The 12,613-nt window shown below is 40.9% G+C and overlaps 1 protein-coding gene across 1 annotated transcript in view; it reads right to left on the bottom strand.

The window, feature by feature from the left end:
- ATP6V0E1 (ATPase H+ transporting V0 subunit e1) overlaps window positions 1–12,613 on the bottom strand; it is a 30,328-nt gene that overhangs the window by 1,039 nt on the left and 16,676 nt on the right. The window contains exon 3 of the mRNA XM_004737595.3: window positions 6,838–6,967. Within this exon, the coding sequence (XP_004737652.1) occupies window positions 6,874–6,967 (94 nt within the window). The 3' untranslated portion in view covers window positions 6,838–6,873. The remainder of the gene's footprint in view (window positions 1–6,837; window positions 6,968–12,613) is intronic.

Here is a 12,613-nt window from a genome sequence, read left to right on the forward strand (position 1 = left end):
TCCTTCTCGCTTTTCCTGCCACGCCCCCCGCTTGTGCTCTCTCTAGCTGTCAAATAATAAATAAATAAATAAATAAATCTTTTAAAAAGAAAAAATAAAGGACTATAAACAAAGCCACATATGCTACTTTCAAAATTAAAAGCCAATAAAGAGAATATAAAAATCCAGTAAACAGTGGCTTTCAAAAAAATTTCTACACAAAACCTGAGTTGGCAGAAAAGAAAACAAGCCGGTTACACAGCTCCTGGGTGGCTCAGTAGGTTAAGTGTCTGCCTTTAGCTTGGGTCATGATCCTGGGGCACTCAGATGGAGCCCTGCATCAGGTTCCCTGCTCAGCGGGGAGTCTGCTTCTCCCTCTGCCCCTTCCCTATTGCTCATGCTCTCTCTCTCAAATAAATAAAATCTAAAACAAACAAACAAAAAAGACAACAATGACAAGGTGTTTATGACACACAATTTGCCAGAATGTTGAGGGTTAGGTGCAGGTGGGCAAGGAGCTACTTAAACTGGGAAGAGATATGGTTTATAGGCAGGCATGTCTGACAAGACTGAAGGTCAAATAGTACGCAGGAGATCCGATGGGCCTTTGAGTTTTTCCCAATCAGCACAACCGGGAAATCCACAGGGCAGTGTCGTAAAATGGTGGGTTTGCCAAGGCCTGGGGTCCATAATGCCCCAAAACAAACACAAGACGGGTGGTAAGTCTTACTGGAACCAGCTCGGGCAGTCCAATCACCCTCAATATGGAAAGCACCAGACTACTGGACCCACTAAAATACATTCGATTCGAGATACAATCAGAAAACTGTTTTTACAGTGTACTAAGAAAATAACTACACTGGGCCAGGGAGGGGCAATTACCAGAGCTACTGGTTTCTTGTGGCCTCATGGGCTCATAAAACCTTTAATCTAATGATCATTTCCTTTTCTTCTCCTTAGGCCAGCAGAACCATCCATCTGCACAGACCTCAGTTCCAGGCAGATGATAAATCTAACTTGAGAATACTGAAGCTGTGAATACAGATGTTTTTTGTGTTAATTTTTTTATGATACACACAGATCAGACCTCCTCATAGTTTAGACCTCTTTGGACACAGAAAGGAAAACTAAGTCTTCACCTTTGGAAAACCACAAAGAATCAGAAAAATTTTCACTTAAGCTCAGTGATACCAGTTTGAGATAAATGTGAGTCAGTGTTATGTTAAATGGCATGGACCTGTAGTTTGATGTGGGAGTGAATTAAAGAAGCTCATATTCTAACTGTCTCTCTCGACATGAAATAGCCGTTTGGGGGTGGGTGAAGAGGAACTCAACCAAAGGGTCCATGTTCTCATTTTATAAAATAAGGAAATCGTTAAGGCTACTTTCGGATACAATGGGAGAATGAAGACAACATAAAAATATTAAGGGCAGAACGGGCAAATCTGTTCAGGGGAGGATGAGTGAATATATTTTTTTAATCAAAAAAAAGGTTTCATTTTTATCTGTATTTTTACATTTTAGATAAATTCACAAAACAATTCCTTCTTTATAATTCTGTGTAAGATACATGTTTATTATAGATTAACTACAAGAAACATTTAAGCAAATGAAAGGTCTGTGTATTTAACAAGTCAAGGCAATGCACAAAATGAAAGCCAAAACTGGAGAGCTAAATACATCTACGAAGAAAGGAAATCACTTTGAAACAAGAGGCCAGTAAAGAAAGTACAAGAATTTGCAAGCTGCACACTCAGAAAAAACGTCAGAAAGAATTGACAGAATGGGTGAATGAAGGCGAGAGAGCAAAGAGAAGGTCTGCAGAGCAAAGAGAATGTTTGCAGAAGAGTGTGTTTACTTATCTGCCTTCTAAATTAATAGGGCAGCGAGAGACAGGAAAGGCTAAGCAAAATTCATTAGGTCAAGAACATGGAAATGGCAGGGCTGGAACTAATAGGTCTCTGAGCAAAGTAGTCAAAGAAAGGCTGCAAAAGTGGTTTGAAGACAACTAGGAAGGACTTGACCGCCAACTTAGGAAGCTGGACATAACCTGCAGGTTAGTAGTTCTTACCTTCTGTGGCTCACGGGGACTTTGGCGAACCCAACAAAAGCTGTGCTTCCTACATGTTACAGAACATCCCAAGGGTCAGGACCCACAAACTCAGGGACTTCAAGTTTGAAAACAAAAATAACAACCCCATAGCAGCCTATAGAGAACTACCGAAAGCTTCTGGGGCAAGCAATGGTCTCTTTCAGGAAGTGCTGCATCAAGAAGACAAATAAGGTGGTGTTTTGTAGACATGGTGACTGCAGAAAGGGGGGCCTGATGAAGAGCCACTGTTATAACCCAGAGCCACAATGATCTGGCTTAGAACTTTGGGTGCCCAAAGGAGGAACAGGGAGGAGGAGCAGACGTAACAGCCATTAAGAGGATCCACTGGATTCAAGGAAGAGGAGAAAGAGGTGATTGAACAGGTTCTGACTCTAAGTGACAGCAAAATCTGTAACCTCAGGAATTGAAACAGATATGACAGTTTGAAGTGGCAGCAGCATATCCGGTCAGAGAGAGCAGAGTAAAAGATACACTTTTTAACCACAAAACACCTTACACCATTTACTTTTCACAAATACGGTTTCATTTCAGCCTCTCAACAGATCCCAAACCTCTTCAGAGCCCATGCCTTCCCCAAAATCTCCACTCGGTACCATGGACCTCATGAACACTCAACTATTTTTGGAATGCATAGAAAAACAGCTCCCTCTGGCCAGAGGCCTAATTACCAATACACTTTATCCTCTCCTGTTGAGACTCTGTAATAAAATAGAATGTCTGCCCTTTCGGACAAGAGTAAGCCATATAAACTCATCTACAATACATCATGTATTACAATGATGTGGTAAACCACCTAACTTAAAGGCTGCTGGGGCAGAAGCCAAATCCACTCCAAGGAGGTTTTACACTAGCAACGCACATCCCCAAGGCTGCAGGAAAATGGGCCGTGACAAAAACAGCAATCTTAATGTGACGGTTCTGGAAGCATCTTAGGAATCTAGGAGAGGCAGACAAGGCTAGCAGGGGCAGAGAGGGAATGAGCGCTGTTCTTAGAAGTACCCGCAAGATTTCCAGCCAATAAACCTAATGTGCTATAACTCTGCCTATCATCACCAACACATGAAAGAAAATTGTGGCAATTAAAGTGATTAAAGTAGCAAAAGATGAGCTAGGTGCTTACCTGGGCTATTGACATCAATTCAATTCCATCCATACAAAATTATTCTAAAGCTTTCATGACTGTTCCTCATTTTCCGCTGCTGAATAACACGTCTGGCCTATGCCGCCTCCTTTCCAATATCTGGCCTCTATTATGCACAAAATCAAGAGCTTTTCCTTACCAAGGGAAGACAGGCCTAGATCTGGTTTCTGGACTCCTTTATCATCCCACTGTTGTATCAAAGCACAAAGTTCAAAAGGGAATTCAGCTCAGCCTTTTGATTTACCACAAAGAAAAGTAAAGTCTTGTCACAGGAGTTGTCTGCCTCTATGTTAGGCAGAGATTAGATCTCTTCATTCGATAACTCCAAGGCCTACAGTTATGGTACTACCATAATCACGACCTCAAATGCAGAATAAATGTGACAGGACGTTCCTAGTCAGGGTCCTCCTGGTTATGCTCTTCTGCCTCCTGGCATCTGCTTGTAAAGGAACAATTTAATACAAGGGTTTCGAGCAGCCCTGGTTTGTACTGGGAACCAGAATGCAAACAAGGAATTTGTCAATCACGTTAACTTGAGATTGAATATGGACAAATGGAACCTTCAGATCCACACACACACTGTTCCTCGGACCCAAAGGGCCCAATTCTCTTTTATTACAAGGGAAGGAAATGAGGCTCAGAGAAATTAAGTGAAAGGCAATGCTGAAAGCAGATCCAACTGAGGCCTGAAGTTCTCTGCCTGAAACCCCAATCAACATCCTGACCTAATATCCACTGTAATTAAAAGGAAGAATAACAAACAGGAGAACTTGATGAAAAAAAGACAGGTTAAAAAAAAAATCTTATAAATCAGAAAATACTATATATATATATATATATATATATATATATATATATATTACCCTATGGGCAAAGACAGAACTCAAAGAGGAAAAAACAAAACCAAAAACAAACTTGATTACTTACCTATCAGACTGGCAAAAATCCAGGCTGTGAGGAAACAGGCACTCTCATATATTGTTGGTAGAAATGTAAAAATGATATAATCTCTATAGAAGGGATGTGGTAATAGCTAGAAAAAGCATTTATACCTTTAAACCTGATTCAATTTTCACGGAATCTAATCCAAATGTCATACATTTCGGATGATACTGTACCTTTATCAATAACAATAAAAGACTAGAAACAATCCCAAAGTACATCAATGGCTATAAAAAAAGAATTGAGGAATATCTCTATACACTGATAAAAGCAATCTCTAAGATGTATTTTTCAGTGAAAAAAACCCAAGGTACAGAATAGCATATATAATATGATATCTCTTCTGTAATAGCTGTGTGTAGGAGATATAAATATTCATGTCTATATATATACACATATAGATTTTTATGTATGTATGTATATATTTGCTTATCTTGGCAAAATGAAACACAGGAAGGGCAGACCTCTCTGAATGTATCTTGTTTAAAATTTTGACTTTAGAATAGGTTTTACATATTCAAAAGCAGTAGCAAATAAAAAAATTACTATGAATTGAACACAAAATAAAACAATTTGATTATATATCAAATTGATAATGATGAGAGGAAATAATTATTTCAAGTGCCCTCCGAAAACAACATCTTTTTCTTTATTTGTTTTAAGGACAAAGAAACAAAGAAATCCTAAACTGCACTCGATAAACTTAGAGTTAGTAGCTATTCTGGTGTTATTTTGAAACTGTATGTATTGCAGGATAATGAAAATAAGTAAATTACTTATAAGCCAAGATTTTCAGCATATGTGAATGATATTCAAGTATAAAACCAAAGAAGTAAAAACCATGAAATGTTAAATTGGAATTGGAAGTACTAACATGAGGGGCACCTGGGTGGCTCAGTCAGTTAAGCATCTGCCTTCAGCTCCCTCATGAGGCTCTCTGCTCAGCTGGGAGCCTGCTTTTCCCTCTCCCTCTGCCTGCCACTCTCCCTGCTTGTGCTCTTGCCCTGTCAAATAAATACATAAAACCTTAAAAAAAAAAAAAGGTACTAACATGAACTCATGATTTTTTTCTTCTTAGACGAACATACTTCCTGGCTCTGTCCACTGTAAAGGCTTAAGCAACAACACCCCAGCAGAAATGGATGCACCTGACAATCAATCAGATCTTGGTTTTTAAATCCATTTCCCACTGAAAGGAACCAACTGGGCTTGAGGGCCGATTAGTAAACCAGGGATCTTTTCAGTGGGAAATTTAGAAAGCAATCTGAGGAACAGCTGACTCCAAATTCAGGACAGGAAACATGCATCTGGGACATCTTTACGTTGCCAGTGAGTAAGGAAACTACCAAAAACTAACACCAAAGGACACAGAAGCCAGTCTAGACAGGCTTCCACAGGCCAAAGAAAGAACAACCTATATTAAAAGGGTAATAAATGTAACTGATTAAAATTCAAAAGGGAAGAAAAGAAAACCTCTCTGGATACCCTGGAAGTAACTTGGGCACTAACATCTTAACCTGAAATTTCTGAAAAGAACTAAATATGTTTATTACTTTTCATGTATGATCTATATTTCAAGGTTACTGAATAGCCCTAGAATGAGGGTAAATTCATCTTTATAGAAACATCTCATCCAATCAAATGTAGATGTAACAGTGGAACTACAAAATCACCATTTAGTACTTTCTACAGAAATGTTTACTTCAGGCTAAGATCATCAATGGATAAAATCCCCAGATAAAAGGTTGGCAGAGTACTTTGCCATCAGAGGGACGAGGCTGTTGTTATCTGAAGCCACTGATCATCGTAGCATCATGGAAGACAGGAGAGTCAGACACCATGTGTCTCTTGATACGAGTTCATGGTACCACCTAAGAAACACTTCTGCCAAAAAAGCGGAACCAGGATCTAGGCAAGCAGTGAGGGCTGACTTCCATTTATCAAAATAATGAAGAGGAACAAACTAAACGGCAGGTTTTCTGACTCTTGGCCAGTGAATAAATCTTTCTACTATACCACTCCTCACTTCTCTGATCTGAACCAAATAAAACTTACAATTTAAACTCCAGCTTTCAAAGAGCACCCGTCACTCTATTCAAAGCATTCAGAAATGCCCTTAATTTAAAACTGTCAGCAACTTTAAGAATCCTACAATATAACATATAAGTAAGATGCTCCTGCATCTTAAAGATTACACGCAAACTTTACTTAAATGGCTGGGTAACAGCAGAATTGGAAAGACTCTTATGAATAAGTCTTTTGGTAAGGGGAATGGCCTAAGTCCCAAATTTATTTCTGTTCTTCAGATGTTTACTCTCACCGGCTGCCCTTGCCAAGTGTTAAAATGGCTGTAGTTTTCTTTTCTTTTTCTGTTTTTTTTTTTTTAAGATTTTATTTATTTATTTGACAGAGATCACAAGTAGGCATAGAGGCAGGCAGAGAGAGAGAGAGAGGAGGAAGCAGGCTCCCCGCTGAGCAGAGTGCCCGACGCGGGACTCGATCCCAGGACCCTGAGATCATGACCTGAGCCGAAGGCAGCGGCTTAACCCACTGAGCCACCCAGGTGCCCAATGGCTGTAGTTTTCTGAGGAAAAGTCAAGGCAACCTCTAGCTGCCAGAGTGACAGACAACACTGATGTGAAAGGTCAAGGGTATTAGTCACCTCAATGATGGAGCACTGGCGAGCAGGTCTTCCTCCTTAAGGCCAATGATACTTGAGGTACCAGATGGTTTCATTTTTCAACTGTGGTCCAAAGAGAGGGTTGAGTTGGGCCAGAATTGCAATCAGCCAACTAAAAGAACGATGGGGGGGAGGAAAAGCAACAACAGAAAGTGGTGAACTCATGTCGGAACAGTACCATTTTCAATTAGGATAAAAATGAATGCTTTAGTAAAATTTAAATCTCTTCTGCTCAGACCAAACCTTCCAAACACTAAGTTCATAAAACATGTGGTACTAGTGGGAGCACATCTTACACCCCACGTCTCAAAGAGCACACCCTGCCTTCATTTCAAGACACAGTGACAAAGCAGCGAGACTTCACCATAGGTTGTCTTTTCTCTCATTATCTTAATTCCACATAGCCAAGGTTTCCCGCATTCCACTAACATCTCTACCTCAGAATATCTTTACCTAATTTCAATTTAGCATCATCACAACTTCCAAGCTTAGGAAGAATGGGTGTTACTTTATCCATTCTCCAAATGCTAAGACCCACAATCGATAGGACACACCCATTTTTACTGAGAGAGCCAAGGTTAAATTTCAGCCCACCATCTTTCAATGAGGCTATAACACTTGAGCTCCCCTTCTCTAATCACCATCACCACTAAAATATGTAACACATCTTTTGGCCCCAGTGGAGCTGAACCAAATGGGTATTTAATTCCCCCAGCTTACTTGAGAATCCAAGCAACAACGCATTCCTCTGTACTATACAGATTCATTATGGAGGAAGTACAGTGGTGTTACATACTACCTCAAGGTTAAAAGTGAAGAAGGTACACAAATTGCCTTTAAAATTTTCTTCTACAACTTGCAAAGTTCTGAATAAATGTTTTTTTTTTAAATTTTTTAAACGATTTTATTTATTGCTTAGAGAGAGGGAGAGAGAGCGAGCACAGGCAGACAGAATGGAAGGCAGAGGCAGAGGGAGAAGCAGGCTCCCCACCGAGCAAGGAACCCGATGTGGGACTCGATCCCAGGATGCTGGGATCATGACCTGAGCCGAAGGCAGCTGCTCAACCAACTGAGCCACCCAGGCGTCCCCTCAATAAATGGTTTTATGTCTGATCCAGGGATACTTATATCCAGTGAAACTTGAGAATCACTGAGCTAAGACAAAAGGAGGATAATACAAAAATATCTCACTATTCAAACCACCCCATGTCTTACTTATTAAACAAATATTTAATGAACACCTACTAGGTTCCAGGCCCCAGTGATACAGAGGAGAAAATGAAGTGTCACTACCTTCACAAAGCTAACATAACGTAATGTCAGGAAGGAAATGAAGTAGGATGAAGGACTAGAGAGTGATGACGGTAGTCAGGGAAGGCCTCTCCAAGGAGGTAACATTTGAGCAGAGACCAGAATAAAGCAGAATACACGTTGACTTTCATTCCTCTGTAATATATATGAAGTGATTGGAGAACGTATCTCATTTTGCAGGGGGAGGGTATGGTAAACAAGCCCAGCCTCCATCGACTGATCAGGGAGAGGAGACTTTAGTAATATAATCTGATGCAGCTATCCTCTCTGCACCACTGCTTTCCAAGGAAAAGGGAGAGAGAATTGCTACAGGAGTCTCCTGAAATTTTAGCACTTTAAATTCCCTTATATGAGGGGAACCAGCCAAACCTAGCCAGGCTGTTGCCCGGTTACATCTCTTTTCTTCCAGTTGCTGTCATCTTTAGAACTCTTCCAGTCAAAGGATCAAAAGCCGATTCTGATCACCAATGACCAGACTGCTGGAGAACCTGCCAGTACCCTGCCCGAGGCTTGCACTTACAGAAACAAACCTATCCGCCCCACCCCAGAGAAGGTGGTTTTGTGACAGGAAACATGACACCTGAGGAAATCAGGCCAAAACAGATACCCTGGGCTGATTCACTTTATAAACCAAAAGCTAATTCAGATGAGATGCTCTGATCTGACCTCAGAACGAGAATATTAAACACAAACAGAATACCGAGACTTGTAGTTGAGGTCACATCTATCTGACACTGTGAAACAAAGAAAGAGGATAGCACAGGCAGACACACCGAAAAGCTCTGTGACTGCAGTGAACACTAATGGTGTGGAGCTAAGAGTCATGGAAAATTCCACACAGACCCAGGACTTCCCCAATCCCAGCAGGCAATAGAGGCTGACTGTAAAAACAGTCGTTCATCCTTTCGTAAGAGACTGAAATAACTGGCCAACGCTTACAAGTACTAGATAAAAATTATGCTAGAACCTAAACTGATCTTTTTTTTTTTCATTGAAAAATGTACAGAATGGGATAAAAGCACCATCTCCAGCACTTTGTATCATGTTGTATAGCAGGGCTTCTCAATCCTGGTTGTTCATTATAAACACCCAGGGAGCTTTAAAAAATACAGATGCTATCCTTCACATATAATCCTTCTTTTAATTCTCCCACAATACAATTAAGGAAACCGAGGCAGGGACAGGTTGAATGGCTGGCCTGTGGTCATAATACTAAGTAAGAGGTAGGAGCTCCTGAACCAGCAATCAGTTGAGACTAACATTCCCCCTACAAAAGTTATCTTCTGAAATATTTTTTCACGGACAACAGTTCAGAAGGCATCCATTTAGCTAAACCTAATCTGTCGGGAGTAAAGAAAACAAAGAATACATCTGCTGATTGTTGATGAAGTCCATCATAAACCTCTGTTACCTGAGGTAAATAAAAAAATATCCTAAATCAAGAACAAAGACCACTTTGCTTGTTCCGATCAGGATTCAGAAACTTTCTAAAATTGAATTTTACATACTACTCTTTAATGTTTCAAATCAAGCAAAACATCTCACTTCAAAACCAAACCAAACCAACAGACAACAGTTCACGAAAATTCCTTGGGAAAAAGCCCAGGTCAGTTCACTTGTAATTTCATGGAGGAATTTTCCCCCTCTCACCAGCTGAACTCTCTGCCTACCCTTCTGACTACCGCCTGACTTAAAATTTCCCTTTAAAGCTGATAAACACGGTGGAAAACTGGAAGGAGAAAAAAAATCCACTCTGAATTGATGGAAGTGGGTGGAGGAAGCGATCCTATTCCAGTGAATCTATTACTTCATGTGTCCAAGGAAAGAGAACTAAGTGTACCCTTCACACTTGCCCAAACTGTTCCACATGTCTCCATAACCTGAAGGCCAGCCGAATAACCAACCATCTGAAGTTATTCAAACTATTGAGGCAGCTATGGTGTGGTAACATATTTCAAAGAACTGCAGGGCTAGAAGGGACCAGAGGTCAAGTCCATGTTCCTCATTTTAATGAGGAAGAAACTAAGTGCTAGTGAGCTTAATACCTCACAGTGAATCAGATTTAAAGCTGGAAGAGGAACCCAGAACTCCTAAGTCCCACTACATCAGGCTGCTCCCACAGCATATAAAGGGCAAAACAAATCCAGCAGCCCCGGAGCTCCTAATTAATTCCACAACCACTTACCAGTGCAAAGATTAACTGGTTAAGGGGCCAACTCTCAAGGGGCTCATGAGCTTGTGAGAGACAAGGCAAGGTTAGCAGCAGATTGTGCTTTAAATACCATATGCACGGGAGCATTCATGCTACAAATACTCCCTGCTCACTTACCATGAGCTCAGCTCTTGCTTATTAGAATTCTCCAAACACAAAATATGCCCTCCCCATTGAAAAGGCTATATCCAGACCTCTCAAATCTTGACTTTTTTTTTCTTTTTCTTTTTTTTGGTTCCACACTTGGATATGAGAGCAGGGAACAAAGGAATGGTTACTTCTTCCTGATGCACAGATCAAGTGCGTAACTGCTAGGCTTCCCTGTTGGAATGGGTTAAGTCCAGCTAGGACTTCTCTTCTGATCCACTGCCCCTGCAGCGAGGACCAGGATAGGAATAACCTCTATCAGTGGGCTCCTGAAGAAAGAGCAGAGATGTAGGAGAGCAACTTGCCTTATCTCCACTGAGATGACCTCAGTCATATCCCTTCACCCTAATCAAACAACACCAATTCTTTCAAGGGCAACAATGTTACTAGATATGATTAAAAAATACAGGCTTTATCAATGGATGAATGGATGGATTAATAAAGAGATTATAGTAAATATATACAATGGAATATTATTCAGCTATAAAAAAGAATGTGGATCTTGCTAGTTGGGACATGAATGGGCATTATGCTAAGTGAAGTAAGTCAGAGAAAGATAAATACTGTATGATCTCTCTTATATGTTTTTTTATCTAAAAAAACAAGCTCATAGGTAACAGAAAACAGATTGGTGGTTGCCAGAGGTGGGATGTAATGGATGGGTGAGATGAATAAATTGTGTATTTTTGTTTTAGTTTAAATGAATTAAATTTTAAAAATGAAAGCTTTTGTTATTATTGTAAGAGAGGCAGGAAAAAAAATATGAGATGCAATATTAGACAAGAATGCATTTTAATTCCAGCTACCCGAATATTAGTGGAGTGACTCCAGGCAAGTGACCTTATAAACTGAGCCTCAGCTTTCCCTCTTGTAAAAGGAAGACAATAACCTCTGTTTCAAGATGTTAAGAATTAAACAGGTAATACATGAAACTAGCTGACAACTGATGTTCAATAAATACTAGTTATTCCTTCTTCTCTGACGCACCCAGAGACTGAAATACAACCTATTTACTTTACAAAGGAGTTTCTCATGTAACAATGAGTCATTTCATCTCCACCCCCTCTCCACCCCCAGCCCTCTGTGATTGGCAGAATTCTAAGATATTCCCCCAAGATTCCCATCCCCTCGTATACAAACCCTGTCTAACCCCAGGACAGTGAGTATGATGGGACAATCTCCCAAGATTAGACTGTGTTAGACTGTACTGCTGGCTTTAAGGAAAATTACCCTGAGTGGACCTGACCTAATCGGGTGAACTCTTAAAAGAGATGGGGGGCTCTCCCTGATGAAAGACCTTATGAGTGTGTATCACTTAAGCATTTAACGCCAATCAGCTCTGAACACAGCCTTTAATATATGTTCTGGAATAAGCAACTGAATTCCTTTTTCTCCTTTACAGTGAACACAACATTCAACTTTCTCAGTAGAGGGAGCTGGAGGGACACGGCGGGCGTGGGCTGGAAGACGATGGAATTGGTGTGTGCCTATTCCGTGGAGCCTGCAGAGACTCGGGGCTGGAATACAGTCATGCTTTGAGCTGGCAGTCTCAGTCTGGAAAGAACCTTTCTGCAGTCCTCCTGACAGGGAAACCAGAGCCCTTGTATGGCCTGGATGCTCTACAGGCCTCCCACTCGCACTGACACAGGGAATCGCACCCACGCCACAGCCTGCCCGCTCTCTTGCCCGTACTTCCGAGGGTGGCCTACTGTTTGCCCACCAACTCCAGACCCACTCCAGCCTGGCCGAACCAATGAAATTCTCTGCTATCTAGTGGGCGGAACCACAGTTTCTCCAACAAGGCCTGATTCCCTTCCAAGTTTGTCTTTCCTTGGATACTCTCCCTCAGCCCTAGATAACCACACAGAATTTCCTCCTATCTTACAGTATCTCCTATCTTTCTTTGTAGTGAACAGGAATCATGTTAAACTTCTCCTGTTTAACATACTGTGTGGTTTCTGTCTTGTAATTGGACCCAGATTACTACGGGATGAGAAAGATTTGACACAAAGGAGAAGCTCTATTGTTGGCTTTGAAGATGCAAGGGCCACATGGAAAAGAATGTGACCTCTAGGAGCTGAGAGCAGT

This window comes from Mustela putorius, unplaced genomic scaffold, assembly GCF_011764305.1.
Source record: "Mustela putorius furo isolate JIRA1106 unplaced genomic scaffold, ASM1176430v1.1 tig00000145_pilon_pilon_pilon, whole genome shotgun sequence".
Lineage (NCBI taxonomy): Eukaryota > Metazoa > Chordata > Mammalia > Carnivora > Mustelidae > Mustela > Mustela putorius.